Source organism: Passer montanus, unplaced genomic scaffold, assembly GCF_014805655.1.
Source record: "Passer montanus isolate IOZ18808 unplaced genomic scaffold, ASM1480565v1 scaffold161, whole genome shotgun sequence".
Taxonomy (NCBI): domain Eukaryota; kingdom Metazoa; phylum Chordata; class Aves; order Passeriformes; family Passeridae; genus Passer; species Passer montanus.
In genome coordinates, this window is record NW_024363272.1 from 288,441 (window position 1) to 304,702 (window position 16,262).

The 16,262-nt window shown below is 58.1% G+C and overlaps 2 protein-coding genes across 2 annotated transcripts in view; both read right to left on the reverse strand.

The window, feature by feature from the left end:
* STAC3 (SH3 and cysteine rich domain 3) lies at positions 1-5,238 on the reverse strand. The gene is made up of 12 exons (XM_039703180.1): positions 4,775-5,238; positions 3,282-3,348; positions 2,653-2,911; positions 2,432-2,529; positions 2,175-2,250; positions 2,000-2,091; positions 1,824-1,890; positions 1,581-1,630; positions 1,382-1,476; positions 1,067-1,118; positions 810-947; positions 1-578 (listed from the first exon to the last, which is right to left on the reverse strand). Exons 1-12 carry the CDS (start codon positions 5,221-5,223, stop codon positions 480-482), a joined length of 1,542 nt encoding a protein of 513 aa, XP_039559114.1. The 5' UTR covers positions 5,224-5,238; the 3' UTR covers positions 1-479.
* Positions 5,239-5,823: 585 nt separating this feature from the next.
* The window catches only part of R3HDM2 (R3H domain containing 2), a 36,138-nt gene continuing 25,699 nt past the window's right edge, over positions 5,824-16,262 (reverse strand). The window contains exons 15-23 of the mRNA XM_039703223.1: positions 15,278-15,367; positions 12,845-13,087; positions 11,385-11,511; positions 9,854-10,021; positions 9,082-9,251; positions 8,833-8,977; positions 8,646-8,746; positions 8,471-8,555; positions 5,824-6,507 (exon numbers count right to left, since the gene is read on the reverse strand). Coding sequence (XP_039559157.1) covers positions 6,161-6,507; positions 8,471-8,555; positions 8,646-8,746; positions 8,833-8,977; positions 9,082-9,251; positions 9,854-10,021; positions 11,385-11,511; positions 12,845-13,087; positions 15,278-15,367 — 1,476 coding nt within the window. The 3' untranslated portion in view covers positions 5,824-6,160. The remainder of the gene's footprint in view (positions 6,508-8,470; positions 8,556-8,645; positions 8,747-8,832; positions 8,978-9,081; positions 9,252-9,853; positions 10,022-11,384; positions 11,512-12,844; positions 13,088-15,277; positions 15,368-16,262) is intronic.

Here is a 16,262-nt window from a genome sequence, read left to right on the forward strand (position 1 = left end):
AGCCCCGGGAGCCCCGGGAGCACCGGGAGCACCGGGACAGGACCCCCCGGACCCCCAGTGTCCCCCCCTCGCTCCGGGGGGGCCCCGCAGCGGCTCTGGGGGTGCCCCTGTTGCCCCCAGCGTCTCTGGAGGCACCAAAACCTCACAGGGGGAAAGAGCCCTTGGGGCACCCCCTGTGCCCCCCATCCTGCCCCGGTCCTGCCCCCCAGGGACACCCCGAGGACACCCCAGGGACACACCAGGGACACCCCGAGGACCTGGGAGCAGCAGGAATGGGGGTGCCCCCCCCCCCGACCCCAAACCTGTCCCGCAGCCAGGGCCCCCCATCCCGATCCCGGGGTCCCCCTGCCCAGGGTGCCCCCGTCCCATCCCCACCCCGCAGCCTGAGCCTTTCCGCCCCATCCCGGGGGTCTCCGTGCCCCCCATCGCGGGGGTCTCCGTGCCCCATCGCGGGGGTCCCCCCAGCCCCGCAGCCCCCCTCAGATCTCCTCCAGGAAGTCCACAGGGAACAGCCCCACTTTGCGGCCCGTGAAGACTTTGACGTAACCGTTCACCTCCTCCCCCTTCTGCACCACGATCTGCGGGCGAGACGGGGGCGGGTGAGACCCCCGGGACCCCCCCCCAAGGCAGGGGGACCCCCCCAGAGCAGGGGGAGCCCCAGGAGTGGAGGGGTCGGGGCAGAGCAGATCTCATCCGAGGTGAGAAATGTTGGGGTGCTGATGCTGCTTATGGGGTGCAGCTGTGATGGGGGGCTCGGAGGGGGGTCTGGGGGTCTCCGGGTGGTGTTGAGGGGGGGGTCCCCGTCTCACCTGATCCTTTTTGAGCGTGATCTGCCCGATTTCCCGGTTGCCCACGAAGGAACGCGTCACCTTGTGCACCCGCTCGCCTGCCCGCACCCGGATGATGAAGTTGGGGGGGAAATACCCGACTTTCTCCCCGATCTTCCCCTGCAGGGAGTGCAAGGGGGGATTGGGGCCGGTGCGGGGGTCCCAGAGCCTCCCCCTCGCCAGGTTGGGGGGTCACAGCAGGTTTGGGTGCCCCCCTGGCAGAGCTTTCCCAGCCTCACCCGCCACCACTCCTCGTTGGAGTCATCGACCACCGTGATCTTCTCCCCCGGCCTGGAAGGGAAGGAGTGGGGGTCTCTGAGGGGGGGCAGACCCCAAGGAAATCCTCTTTTCCTTCAGAATCAGCTGCTCCAGCCCCGTGCCTGGCACGGGACACGCAGCCCAGGGGCTCAGGGACAGGCAGGTCCTGCCCAGGGCAGCTCAGCCTCGGGAAATCCACGGAAATCTCGGGAAATCCTCGGGAAATCCACGGAACCACATGGAGCCAAACCCCAAAAAAACTTCGGGAAAGAGCCCAGGACGAGCTGGGAACTCACGGGAAGTCCAGGTCGTCCTTCTCCAGGGCTTTGAAGCGATAAAGTGCCACGAAATAGTGGGACTGCAGGAACCCCCCTGGCTGTGGCTTCTTGCTCTGGGGGGCACAGTGGGGTTTGCAGACAGCCCTGGGGCTCCCAGCACGGAGATCCCACGGGCTCTGCTCGAGGTTTTGGGGTGCAGGGCGAGGACGAGGGGTACCTTGTCATCTGCTGGGCTCTTCTCAGCCTTCTTGTCCCCCTCGGCGGCACCTGGGAAGGGGAGGAGGGGTCACACCTCTGCCAGGGGTGCCTCCCGAGGGTCTCCTCAGCCGACGTGGGGATGCAGCGAGAGCCCCGCGGCGGGGACACGAACTCTCTCTGCACCCTGGTGACCCCCCCCAAACGCAGCCAGGGGGTCCCTCCGTGTCCCCGTGGGCTCAGCCCCCCAACCCTCGGCGCTCACCACCCTCAGCTTTGCTCCCCACCGGCTTCGTGGCCTCCGACTCCTCGTCCATCATCGCAGCCAAGGGCTGGAAGGCAGAGAGGGCTCTCAGAACGTGAGAAATTCTCAGAACGTGCAGAATTTGGGGGGCTGGGGGGGTCACTGGGAATTTGGTGACAGCCCCACCCCTCGCTCACGTTCTTCTTGTCGTCCTGGCCCTTCTTGCGCTCCTTGTTGGCCATGATCACTCCGGTCCGCAGCGTCTCGAACACGGGGTCGCTCCTGTTTGCTGCGGGGGCAGGGGAGGCTCAGGGGGGGTGTCAGGGGTGGGGACACCCCCAGGTGGGGACAAAAGGGACAGGGGGGGCTCACCGAGCTGGTCCTTGGTGCCGGCGTACTGCTGGTCGCTGTAGAGGGGGGAGCTGTACGCCCGCCGGAACCCGGGAGGCTGCGAGGACAGAGGGGGGGTCTCAGCATCAGCCACCCCCCAGAGCCACCTGTCACAGCTGGGGGGACCCCCAGAGGGACATGGGGGTCCCCTTCAGAGGCAGGGAATGGCCAGGGGGGGTGGCACCCGCGTCCTGCCGGGGGTGGCCGAGCTGGGGGCTGGAGGGGGGGGCGGCACTCACGATCTTGCCGAAGCAGCGCTGCATCTCCACGTAGGACTGGCAGTGGTGGTGGATGTTGGTTTTGCAGTTCTTGCACCTCAGGCCAAATTTGTTGTTGACTGGCAGCGGCGGGGTGGTGGGAAGGAGAGGGAATGTGACACTGCGGCTGTGAACAGCCCCGGGCAGCCTTGGCCCCCAGCCCCAGCCCTGCCCACGACCCCCAGCCCCCCCTCAGCACTCACGGACGATCATGCGGGCACAAACATCGCAAAATTTGGGCTTTTTGAAGTAATGGTCTTTGAATTTGTGGGGTTTGTCGTTAACGAGTTTCTCCGGTTCGGGAGGGGGCTCGGGCTCCTCCTCCTCTTCCTCCTCTTCGTCATCCTCATAGATGTAATAGATGGGTCCCCCCGAGGGGCTGACCAGCTCCCCGTTGGGCTGTGGCTCCTGCGCCGGCTCCTCTTTGGGTTTTCGCTGGAAAAGTTGCTTCAGCTTCTGCAGCTGCGGGGGCAGGAGGGGGGCGGCCGGTGTGTGGCAGTGCGGGGAGGAAGGAGGGCAGACACCCCGTGCCCAGCTCCTCGCCCCCGTGACCCCCTCCACGAGCGGGAGGAGACTCCAGGAACGCTCTGAAGATGGGGATCCTCCTCCCAGTCCCGTGAAGTCTCCACAAAAAAATGGAAGCTGTGGCTCCTGAGCACCCTGGGCACGCCAGGGAAATGCCAAGCTGGGAAATGCCCACCCAACACCCGGCTGGATCAGGGTCCCACCAGGCACCCCCGGCCTCCCAAATCCTCCTGGGGCTGCGGCAGGGTGATGATAGAGAGGGGGGCTTCGCCCACCCACCCAAACTGCCCCGTGGGCACCCACTTACCCGGCTCTTGGGTTTCCCACCTGAAGCAGGTGAAGCCGGCGGCTCTGGCACTTCCTTCTCTGTCATGCTGCAAGGGGGAGAGCAGGGGTGGCGTTGGCTGGGGCAGTTCCAGCTGCCCCGGTGGTCAGACCGTGCTGGGTGGGCAGTGCCACCCCTTCCTGTCCTGGCAAGGGCTGGTTCTGCCAGGGGTAACCCCGGGTTCACTCCCAGGGCTGGTTCTGCCAGGGGTAACCCCGGGTTCACCCCCAGGGCTGGTTCTGCCAGGGAAAACTCCGGGTTCACCCCCAGGGCTGGTTCTGCCAGGGGTAACCCCGGGTTCACCCCCAGGGCTGGTTCTGCCAGGGGAAACCCCGGGTTCAATCCCAGGGCTGGTTCTGCCAGGGGTAACCCCGGGTTCACTCCCAGGGCTGGTTCTGCCAGGGAAAACTCCGGGTTCACCCCCAGGGCTGGTTCTGCCAGGGGTAACCCCGGGTTCACTCCCAGGGCTGGTTCTGCCAGGGAAAACTCCGGGTTCACTCCCAGGGCTGGTTCTGCCAGGGAAAACTCCGGGTTCATTCCCTCTGCCCATCCTGCAGCCCCTGCCAGGGCTGGTTGTGCCTCGGTGAGCCCCAGGGCCAGGCTGGAGGTCGGTGCCCAGCCCAGAGCGTGGCACATCCCTGGCCAAGCCCTGTGAGCCAGCCCCTGGGCCACCTGCACGTGCCCACCTTAGCCCGGGCATCGCCACCTCACCGTGAAGCCACAAACGGTGCCACTCAGGTGGGGACACTGATGGGCATCGTCTGGATTTGGGCTGGACCTGCTCCTGCATCCCCCAAACCATCCCGGTGCCACCCTGGACAGCCCTCCCCGCAGGGCTTCCACCCAGACCTCCCTGGCTTTGGTGATACCCACCCCAGCCAGGAAAAGCAGGGAGGAAAACCATCAGGAAAACCATCAGGAAAAGAAGTCAGGAAAACCATCAGGAAAAGCAGTCAGGAAAAGCAGTCAGGAAAAACAGTCAGGAAAATTACTCAGGAAAAGCAGCCAGGAAAACCAGTGAGGAAAACCAGTCAGGAAAAGCAGCCAGGAAACCATCAGGAAAAGCATCAAGAAAACCAGCCAGGAAACACAGTCAGGAAAACCAGCCAGGGAAACTAGTCAGGAAAACCAGGCAGGAAATTCAGCCAGGAAAACCACCAGGAAAACCATCGGGAAAACCAGTCAGGAAAATTACTCAGGAAAAGCAGTCAGGAAAACCAGTGAGCAAAACCAGTCAGGAAATTCAGCCAGGAAACCATGAGGAAAACCATCAGGAAACCATCGGGAAAACCAGTCAGGAAAAGCAGTCAGGAAAAGCAGCCAGGAAAACGAGTCAGGAAAAGCATCAGGGGATGGGAACGGGGAGCGCTGGGGCGAGGGGCCCTGCAGGACCGGGGCACCCCGAGGCCCTGCAGCCCCGGGGGGGCCCAGGGTGGGCACGAGCACGGCAGGAGGGGCACACAGGGGGCACTCACCCTGTGCTCGGCGCTGTCACCCCGCGCTGGAGGAGCCCCCGGAGCGCGGCCGGTGCCGGGGCCCCGATGGCCGCAGACCCCCAGCCCTGGCTGGCGGGGGCAGGGCGGCGGTGCGGTGGCCGCCGGAGTGACAGGGCAGAGGGGGACGACAGCTGAGCCGTGCCGGGGGCTGACGCCGGGAAATTGGAGCCCCAGCGTGCGCCGGGAGGGAGCAGGCGGAGGAGCCGCCGGCTATTTGCGTTGGTGGGTTGCTGGGCGTGCCAGGGGCCCCCCCAGCCTGGCCCGGGGTAAAGAAGGAACCGGGCACAGCCAGGGCTCCAGGAACTGGGCACACGGAGGGTTCCAGGAGCTGGGCACGCCAAAGGCTCCAGCTGCAGTGTCTGCTTTGCTGGTGCATTGGAGGCTGCTGCGGGTTCAGCGGGCACAGGGGCAGCAGTGGGGTCTGGCATTGCACCTCCTGGCACCAAATCCTGCTGGTGCAGGCTCTGCTGGGGTGCCAGGAGCTGCGATCCCACTGCTGCCAGGCTGCTGTGGACAGGGACACGGCCCTGAGGTCCCTGCCTGGCTGTGGGTGGCACTGAGGTGGCAGCTGGCACCGAGCTGAGCTGGAGCCCCCCTTCCTGGCAGCTCTTACCTGTCCGGCTGCACCTGCTCAGGAAGGCTGGGAGCATCCTGCTACTGCCAGAGGATTTGTGCACCCCAAATCCTGTCCCCACCTGGCCCTGCCAGCTCCAGGTGCTGCTGCTGTCAGCAGGAATGTGGTGATTCCTGGCAGGGCACTCCATGCCCTCATTCCTGCCCTGGAATTCCACAGCTGGATGGGGCTGGCAGCTGGAGAAGAGGCCGTGAACATCTGTCAGGGGAGTTCAGCCCTGATCCAAATGCTCTGATCCCAGCCTGGGATCCCCATGCTGGCACACCACAGGATCACCCCCCTGCCAGTGTCCCCTCTGCTGTCCCCTCACCCCAGTGAGGCAGCACAGAGCCCCGACACTGGCAGAGAACAGGAAGTTACGTTCAAGTGATGGACAATTTTCCTCTTTTTTTTATTTAAAAACAACCCCCCAAATAAAATAAAACAAAAAAAAAATCCCCCCTCCCTCCCCACCCCCAGCAAAATAATAATTTGATTAAATAAAATGTGCAGTGAACATACCAATCAACACCTGTATGTGCGGTCCAACACAGTGCTCAAACAAAACCATAGACACAGGGGAGGGGGGCGGGCACGGGCGTCACTCCAAAAAAATAATAATTAAAAAAAAAAAAATCAACTTCTTGTCTCTTAATTATGTTCATATAAATATATCAAGGAAGGAGGGCGAGAGGAAGGGAGGGTGGGAGGAGAAGAGGCCCAGGGGAGTGCCCGGTGCCCACTCGGGAGCCCTACTGGGAGCTGGCCCGCTCCAGCACCCGCAGGTCGTAGTTCTTTTTGGCCACGCGCAGTTTGAAGCGGCTGAGGGAGTTGTTGAGTCGGAGGGAGGCGTTTTGGGCAGCCAGGGGGCTGGGGAACACGGCCACGATGGTGTATAAGGCAGCGAGGTCACTGTGCCTGCCGTTCTCCGGAGTCCCGCTGTTGTCCCCGCCGCCGCCTCCGTCCCCGCGGCGCCCCTGAGTCTCTTTGAGCCACTGGATTTTGGCACCGGCCATGGCGAGCTGGGTGAAGAGCTTGTCGGCCTCTGTCCGTGTGATGCCCTCGGGCAGGTCTGTCACCTCCAGCACCCGGCCCAGCACTGCAGGGAAGGAGCTGCGTGTCACCGGGTGCCACCGGGCTGGAGCTGCCACCTCTCCTGGGCACAGGAACCAAGCTGCTCCCAGCAGGAATCTATTCTTTTATAAAGCCACCCAATCTATTCTTTGAAGCCACTCAATCTATTCTTTGAAGCCACTCAATCTATTCTTTAAAGCCACCCAATCTATTCTGTGAAGCCACCCAATCTATTATTTTAAGCCAGTTCACCAAGCAGCTCCCTGGAGGAATCTATTCTTTTATAAAGCTACCCAATCTATTCTTTAAAGCCACCCAATCTATTCTTTGAAGCCACCCAATCTATTATTTTAAGCCAGTTATTCTTTCAAGCCTTCCAAAGCAGCCCTACCTGCTCCCAGGAATGCCCCATCCCAACTCCCCCCGTGCCCACAATGTTGGTTTTGCTTCAGGAGGAGATGTGGGTATTCCCACAGCTACAGGGACACCAAGTCCTCCTGGTGTGCTTTGGATAGTTCAGGCTTTCCCAGGGGCTCTGTGCTGGTTTTCTACCCCAAATCTTCAGCTGGCAGGACTGGGAGCCAACCCCACGCTGCCACCCTGACCCTGGCAGGGAGAATGGCTGCACCCATGGAGGGTGGTGGCACTGGGTGTGTCCTGCACGAAAATGCCTCTGCAGCTCCTGGTTCCTGCCCTGTGGCACCCAAATCCCTCTGCAGCTCCTGGCTCTCACCTTTGTCCCTGCCCCACGGCCTCCAAATCCCTCTGCAGTTCCTGGCTCCAGTTCCTGCCCAGTGGTCCCCAAATCCCTCTGCAGCTCCAGCCCCTGCCCTTGGTACCCAAATCCCTCTGCAGCTCCTGGCTCTCCCCTATCCCTGTCCTGTGGTCCCCAAATCTCTCATCAGCTCCTGGCTGTGAGCTCTACCCTGTGATACCCAAATTTCTCTGCAGCTCCTGGTTTTGACCTCTGCCCCTGCCCTGTGGTACCCAAATCTCTTTGCAGTTCCCAGCTCTAGCCCTGCCCTTGGTACCCAAATCCCTCTGCAGCTGCTGGCTCTGAGCTCTACCCTGTGATACCCAAATTTCTCTGCAGCTCCAGCCCCTGCCCTTGGTCCCCAAATCCCTCTGCAGCTGCAGCCCCTGCCCTTGGTCCCCAAATCCCTCTGCAGCTCCTGGCTCCAGCCCTGGCCCGGGCTTAGCAGAGCTGCTGGAGGATTCTTTGCTAATATTAACGTGGCACGTAGGGACCATGCCAGGGGCAGAGGGGGAGGCAGCTCTTAAAGGGCCCCTGCAGGCAGCTGCGGGTGGTGACACTGAGGTGACATGGGGGACAAGCCTCCAGAGGGTCAGTGAGGGCTGCCCCCTCCAAGCTGTGTGTCCCTCCCTTTTCAAGGACCCAGTGGAGATGCTCTGGACACGGGTGGAAAGGATTCACTGGAACCCTCAGCCCTCACAGCCACGCAGAGATCCCAAATCTCAAAGATGAGGCTCTGGAGCTGCAGGCCCCATGGGAAAGGGAAGCAGGGGTGGGAAGAGTGACTTGGGAGAGCAGTGGTGGGAGGGAGATCTCAGAGTTTGGACACTCACTTTCTGCTGAGAAAGAGGAATAAAATCCCAGCTCTGCCAGCTCCATCATCTCCACCCTCTGAGAGGCAGGAACAGCACCCAGGTGTCCTCTGAGGTTTGACTCCCTGTTCACCCACCTCCCTCAGGGCACAGCGGGCTGGGGCTGGATCTGCTGCACCCCCAGCCTGCACCCACCTGGGCTGGGGGGTGTTTGTGGGTGTGGGGAGAAGGGACTGGCAGGAATCACCCTCCAAAACCAGCACAGGGTTCTGTGGGATGCTGGTGTGGGCAGGGATGGCACCCGGAGTCTCCAACACAGAGTTCTGTGGGATGCTGGTGTGGGCAGGGATGGCACCTGGAGTCTCCAACATCCATTTGTGAGGGCATCAGAGGGCAAAAAGAGGCTGGAGGGGGTCACTTGCCTACGTCACTTGTCCCCAGGTCGGTGGACGCTGACTTCAGGGCCTGCCTCTTGCTGCGGTTCCCGTGTTTCATTCCAGTCTGCCCCTTGAAGGACACAAAGGGCACCGTGTCACCTCAGGGGACACGGTGCCTTCGTGGTGCCCACAGAGGGGCTGGGGAAGGGCCTGGCTGTACCTGGTGTCCTGTGTAGCTGGGCTGGTTGTGGAGCAGAGGCGGGGGACACAGGGACAGGTTGTACTGCAGAGGTTGGCCCAGCAGCGAGTACCTCCCATCACCTGCACAAGGAGCCCGAGTTTGTGGGGATCCCAGGAAAAATCCCACATTCCCAGCCCTGGGCTGTCCCCACAGGGCTCTCCCTTACCTTGTGCTGGGCCCATGGGCCTGGGGAACTGTGTGAGGACGGGCAGGGGGCTCAGCCCCGTGCACACGCTGTTGAGGTTGGTGACGGGCGACGGCGTCGGGGACTGCGTGGGGGACGTGATGGGGCTGCTCAGCTGGGTGCTGGCCTGGGGGAGGGACAGCGTCAGACACCCCCAGGGCTGGTGACCCCCACACCATCACCCAGCCCACCCCAAAGGCTGAGCTGCCTCCTCCCAGTCCCTCCCAGTACCTGAGCACTGGTGTCGGGGTTGTAGAGGTCTCCTGGCTTCTGCCCCCGCTGCTCCAGGCTGTAGTACTTACAGTGGCTCCACTGCACCACGGGGGGGTTCTGGGGGGCCTGGGGGCCGTTGGGGACATTCAGCTGCATCACCACCACACCAGGGCCTGATGGGGACACCCCTGGGGACAGACATAGGTGTGAAAGGCTGTGCTGCTGTGGGACACAGGGCACCTGCCCGACCCTGCCACTGCACACCCTTCCCCACAATCCCATTCTGGACTCTCCTCTGCCACTCATGATTTTTCCACGCTGGAAAAACCCCACCAGGACCCTCTGGGGACTCCTCTCTAATAGCAAAGGTTACATCTGGTGGTGATGATGTTTAACCCAGGAGAAAGGGGAGCACAGGGGCCAAGCTGAGGGATGGCAGCTCAGTGACTGCTCTGAACATCTCCACAAAACTCCAGCAAAGGATCCAAGCATGGATCCAGCTACCCTCCATCATCCCAGCTCAGATCCTGCTCCAGCTCACTCCCAGCAGCTGTGACAGGCAGCAGGAACCCCCAGCCTCCCCACCCACAGTTCTTTCCCCCCCTCACCAACCCACAGCCCACCCATCTCCCTCCACCCCCTGCCCACCCCGGCAGGGAGATTCCAGTGCAACATCCTGATCATGCCCAGCCTGAGGAACCCCCCTGCCCTGGAGCTGCCAGGCTTGGCTGTGAGGTGATCCAAAGGCTGATGCCAGCTCGGGAGTCGATGCCAGCCTTGCCCCTGGTACCTGAATACTGCTGCTGCATCTGGGGGGGGCTGCAGGGCGCCGGGGACTGCGGCATCTGGTACTGCTCGGAGCCAGGGGGCTGCAGGAACCCCACGGACGGGCTGTGGAGCACAGAGGGCTCAGGTGAGGATGGGGATGGGAGGAAGAGCTGGGGCACCTGCACAGGTTATTCCCGGCTCTTATTGGCACTGCTTTTAGTGAAAGGATGGGATTATTTTTGGGCTAAGGATGATTTATTGCCCGGATAAACATCAGCCTCAGAGGCTGGGAGGTTTTAGAGGAGGAAGTTTTTGGTCATAGCTCAGAGTAGTCACAAGTTTCTTTGTTACAAGGTAATACAGAACTTTCTAACTTAATAGACAGTTGCTACAGGGTTTATTTTGTTTTTCTAACCTATCACCTTTACTCACTCCTGGTGCACTGTGGATTCTTTTGTCTAATGGGCTTCTAGCTCACATTCACACAGATGCTTCTGTTATAACTTTTAAACTTTTGGTTTATTCTATACAACCACACCCCTACATTATAAACCCTCCACCACTTTATCAATGCACTTTCCTACATTATAAACCCTTCACCACTTTATCAATGCAGTTTCTTACATCATAAACCCCTCACCACCTTATCAATACAGTTTCTTACATTAAAAACCCCTTACCACCTTATCAATACAGTTTCCTACATTATAAACCCTTCACCACTTTATCAATGCAATTTCTCACTTATTTAAGGCATATTCTTACTTAGAATAGAACCACAGAAACATAAATTTATGATTTTCCTCCTCAATGTCTGGGTGTTGTATTTTTACACCAATCCCAGCTTCTCCCAAGGCTGCAGATCAAACCCTGCTGTGTCTGTGGAAGTTTCTGTTTTTCTGATTCCCACAGCCAGCTCTGTCTTTTCTGGGATGGCTGGGCACACAGGAGAGGGCTGGGCACACAGGACAGGGCTGGGCACACAGGACAGGGGAAACAACCCCAGATTTAACATTTAGGGAATTAAATCCTGCTTCTATCCCCACCTCCTGCTGAAGAGTGGGGAAAGGGCTTCTCTTAAAGCAGAAGCAAACACTTCCAAGGGAAGTTCCTGGCTTTAAATTCCCCTGGCAGCCCCTCAGTGGGGTTAAATCCATCTCATCCCCTCAGAGGGAGCTCAGAGGAGAGGGAGGAGAAGAACACATCCCAACTTCCCAACCCAGAGTGGGAGATGGGCAAGAGCAGCCTTGGTATGTTTGCTGCTGGTTGTAAACCTGCCTGAACAGGGTTTCAAAGGAATAATTTCCCAGCTGGACACGGGAAACAACCCCAGATTTAACATTTAGGGAGCCCCTCAGTGGGGTTAAATCCATCTCATCCCCTCCCCAGGGAGCTCAGAGGAGAGGGAGGGGAAGGACACATCCCAACTTCCCAACCCAGAGTGGGAGACGGGCAAGAACAACCCGGCCCCAAACAGCCCAGGGGAGATCTCTGGAGCCAACAAAAGCAGCAGCAAAGGGAAAGCTGCCCCCTTGCCCCCTGTCACCCCTTACCTGGCTGCTGGGACTGCTGGGGGAGCTGCTGTGGGCGCTGGGAGCTGTAGGCCACTGGGTGACTGAGGGGTCGGTATTGCTGGCTGGAGTTCGGGTACTGCCCGGGCGGGTAGTAAGAAACCTGAATCTGGCAGGGACAAGAAAACCCATGGTGAGAACACAGGAGGGAGCAGGACCAGGAAAGCTGGTCCCTCAGAACCTGTTTTCCCTCTCACCTGGCCTGGTTTCTGCTGAAGGGAAGCAGGCAGGGCTTTGGCTCCTCGGGGAACCTTCCCAAGCCTGTCCCAGCACAACTCTCCTCACAGCTCAGGGGACAATCCCAGAGGTCATAAAACCCTGCAGGACCCCAAAGAGAGCTCAGAGGTGTCAGCCCTGAGTCCATCCCCACTGCTGAGAGCCACGAGTGGCCCGGGGGTGCCAGGAAGGAGCCTCGTGGGCTCAGAGGGACACGGGGATCATCCTGTGCCTCACAGGGGGTGTGAGACCCCCAGGCTGGACCCCTGTGGGGGGATCCATCACCAAAGAGCAGCAGAAAAAGAGGGACCCACTCCCCAGCAGCCCCTGGCCTGCCAGCTCTGGGGATGTCTGTTACCATCACATTTTCTGAAAAAATCTCTTTGCCCAGGATTCTTCTCCTGGGAAGCTGAGAAGCTTCAGGGAAAAAAATGAAAACAATAATTATCTGATTTGCTTCTCCTGTGTTTTGCTGCTTTGGACATTTTTTTTACCAACAGGTGCATGTTTAATTAGTTTCATGTCAATTGTTTTGACTTAATAACCAATCACAGTCAGGTTGTGTCAGGACTCTGGAAGGAATCAGGAACTTTTCATTATCATTCTTTGTAGCTTTCTATCTGTAAACTTTAGTAAAATTTAGTATGGCATTCTTGAATATAATATAATATAATATAATATAATATAATATAATATAATATAATATAATATAATATAATATAATATAATATAATATATTATATTATATTATATTATATTATATTATATTATATTATATTATATTATATTATATTATATTATACTATATTATATTATATTATATTATATTAAATACAATATAATATAATACAATATTCTATTATATTATAATTTTAATAATATTACATTATATCATATATATTAATATAATATTATTGATTATAATATAATATATCATTATATATAATATATATTGTATAATATATCGATATATAATATATTATATTTTTATATATCATATATTATATATTTATATATTATTATATTATATTATATTATATTATATTATATTATATTATATCATATCATATCATATCATATCATATCATATCGTATTATATTTATTCTAAATTATTAAAAAATATATAAATTAGCCTTCTAAGAACATGGAGTCAGACTCATCCATTCCCTTCCTTCAACAGAAGGGAACAGAACAGAACCTCCCACCGTGTCCCTGCTGTCCTCACCTGCTGGGGGGGCTGAATGTAGCCCTGGGGCTGCAGCACCGGCTGGGGGGGGGCTGTGTGGCCCGAGGCAGAGTAGCTGGAGGTGGGGATGGGCTGCCCAGGGCTGGCCATGATGAATCCTGGCTGCTGAGGGTGCTGGGAGATGAGCGACGACTGGAACATGGCCGAGGAAGGATCCGGAGCTTCCGTGGAGCCCTGGCGGCTGAGGCTGATCTGCCCGAAGGGGCTGCTGAGCTCGTCGGCCTGGAGCAGGGAGGAGGAGGAGGGAGGAGGATGGAGGAGGACGGCACGTGGGACACAGCCCTGCTGGTAAATGCAGACCCCTTCTCCCTGCTCTGGGAGAAACCCCCCCCAAAAAAGGCCCCCCACACATGAGGCACAGAGCCAGAGCAGGACAGGGGGACATGCGAGCTGAGGGGGACAAATGCTCAGTAGATGTTGGGGTCCCACGCAGGCAGGGGTGACTCCAGCCCAGCTGCCACATCCCGTGGGGGACACCACGCCCAAAAGATCCCAACAAAAGGGCTTGGCTGAGCCCACAGGGCAACCATGGACCCCAAACCCCAGCACGGAGCACAAGCATTGCTGGGAGCTCTGGGCTTGCAATTTGCTCTTCCCAGGCTTCTTCCAAGGCCACAACTCCAGCAGTGGTGGCCCCATGGCCTCACGCATCTGCTGGGGAGCTCTGGGCTTCCAATTTGCTCTTCCCAGGCTCTTTCCTAAGGCCACCAGTCCAGCAGTGGTGGTCCTGTGGCCTCAAGCATCTGCTGGGGGGCTCTGGGCTTGGATTTTGCTCTTCCCAGGCTCTTTCCAGCAGTGGTGGTCCTGTGGCCTCAAGCATCTGCTGGGGAGCTCTGGGCTTGGATTTTGCTCTTCTCAGGCTCTTCCCAAGGCCACAACTCCAGCAGTGGTGGCCCCGTGGCCTCAGGCATCTGCTGGGGAGCTCTGGGCTTGGATTTTGCTCTTCCCAGGCTCTTCCCAAGGCCACCAGTCCAGCACTGGTGGTCTCGTGGCCTCAGGCATCTGCTGGGGAGGTCTGGGCTTGCAATTTGCTCTTCCCAAGGCCACCAGTCCAGCAGTGGTGGTCTGGTGACTTCACGCATCTGCTGGGGAGCTCTGGGCTTGCAATTTGCTCTTCCCAAGCTCCTTCAAAGGCCACCAGTCCAGCAGTGGTGGTCTGGTGACTTCACGCATCTGCTGGGGAGCTCTGGGCTTGCAATTTGCTCTTCCCAGGCTCCTTCCAAGGCCACAACTCCAGCAGTGGTGGCCACGTGGCCCCAGGCATTGCCGGGGAGCTCTGGGCTTGCAATTTGCTCTTTCCAAGGCCACAACTCCAGAGTAGTAGTCCTGAGGCCTCAAGCATCTGCTGGGGAGCTCTGGGCTTGCAATTTGCTCTTCCCAGGCTCTTTCCTAAGGCCACCAGTCCAGCAGTGGTGGCCACGTGGCCTCAGGCATTGCTGGGGAGCTCTGGGTTTGGAATTTGCTCTTCCCAGGTTATTCCCAAGGCCACAACTCCAGCAGTGGTGGCCACGTGGCCTCAGGCATTGCTGGGGAGCTCTGGGCTTGCAATTTGCTCTTCCCAAGCTCCTTCAAAGGCCACCAGTCCAGCAGTGGTGGTCTCGTGGCCTCAAGCATCTGCTCTGGGCTTAGAATTTGTTATTCCCAGGCTCTTCCCAGTCCAGCAGTGGTGGCCCCATGGCCTCAGGCTTCTGCTGGGGAGCTCTGGGCTTGCAATTTGCTCTTCCCAAGGCCACAACTCAAGCAGTGGTGGCCCCATGGCCTCAGGCTTCTGCTGGGGAGCTCTGGGTTTGGAATTTGCTCTTCCCAGGTTATTCCCAAGGCCACAACTCCAGCAGTGGTGGCCACGTGGCCTCAGGCATTGCTGGGGAGCTCTGGGCTTGGAATTTGCTCTTTCCAAGGTCACAACTCCAGAGTAGTAGTCCTGTGGCCTCAAGCATCTGCTGGGGAGCTCTGGGCTTGCAATTTGCTCTTCCCAGGCTCTTCCCAAGACCACAACTCCAGCAGTGGTGGCCCCATGGCCTCAAGCATCTGCTGGGGAGCTCTGGGCTTGCAATTTGCTCTTCCCAGGCTCTTCCCAAGACCACAACTCCAGCGGTGGTGGCCCTGTGGCCTCAAGCATCTGCTCTGGACTTAGAATTTGTTATTCCCAGGCTCTTTCCAGTCCAGCAGTGGTGGCCCCGTGGCCTCAGGCATTGCTGGGGAGCTCTGGGCTTGGAATTTGCTCTTCCCAGGCTCTTTCCAAGACCACAACTCCAGCGGTGGTGGCCCCGTGGCCTCAGGCATGGCAGAGCTCCGTGAACCCCAACCCCAGGGCTGGGTTTTTTGGGACATACCTGATCAGCACAAGCTCACACAACACAAACACAGCACAGAGCACAACAGACAGTGCAGAAGAGGAACTGGGGTTTGTACCAGGCTGTACTGCTGGGGTGGAGAGACTGGCAAGAGGACTTGGGGGCAGGAGCTTGGAGAGTACGGAACGGGCTGCAGCGCTGGGACCGGCTACGACCAGCAGAGAGGGATGGAGAGAGCAGGGGAAGGGGGCAGGAAAGGAGAGGAAAAGGGAGGAAAAAGGAGGAGGAAAAGGGAGGAAAAGGGAGGAGAAGGGAGGAGGAAAAGGGAGGAAAAGGAAGGAATGGAGAGAGAGCAGGGGAAGGGGGGGAACAACAAGGTTAGTCAAGTGAGCCAACTGCAAACACAGAGGGCGTTGCAGGGAGTTGGGGAGCACAGAAACCATTCCAGGGCAGCATCCATCCCATCAGGCACAGCCAGAGGCTCTGAGGAGCTGGGGAGGGGTGACGGCCCCACAGCAGCTCCTGCCTGGCAGGAAAAGTGACATCAGGGCAGGCAGCAGCAGAGCCACGTCTCTCAGCACTGCCCTCGTGTCTCTCCTGTTTCCAGCATTCCCTGCAGTGCTCCTTGGCCACTCCTGCACACTCACCTTGGCAGGGACCCCTGCTTTGTCACCTGGAGCACTTTGAGCAGCCCCTCACTAAAATCCACACCCCGTGCTTTGGGCACCAATGGTCAGTGCTGGATGATTTGATTTAATCTTTGGTGACATGAACATGGGCATGGTGCATTTCCAGAGCCTTCACCAACACTCAAACAACCTGAAATCAGTTTTTCCAGGCCCTAAACCCTTGGATGAGACAGCAGAAGATCCAAACTGAAACCACAACACAACCCAGTGATCCTGCATGAGATCCCACCCAGGGACTCTGCTATTCCAGCTCCAGCTCATTCCTTGAGGCTCAGAATCCTCCAAAAAACGATCCACAACCCTGGAGCCCCTCCAGGGCCCCAGAACTCCCAGCTCCTCCTTCTCCTACAGCTGGGAACAGCCAGCAAGGAGCTGCTCCTGTTACCTGCACTCAAAGCTTTCCCAGGAGGTTCT

Coding starts and splice junctions, on each gene's coding strand:
- STAC3 (XM_039703180.1), bottom strand. CDS start 5,223: ATGCCAGACCCCACTGCTGCCCCTGTGCCCGCTGAACCCGCAGCAGCC. Junction 2,251..2,431: donor AGCGCTGCTTCGGCAAGATC/GTGAGTGCCGCC, acceptor CTGTCCTCGCAG/CCTCCCGGGTTCCGGCGGGC. Junction 1,119..1,381: donor AAGGACGACCTGGACTTCCC/GTGAGTTCCCAG, acceptor CTTCCCTTCCAG/GCCGGGGGAGAAGATCACGG.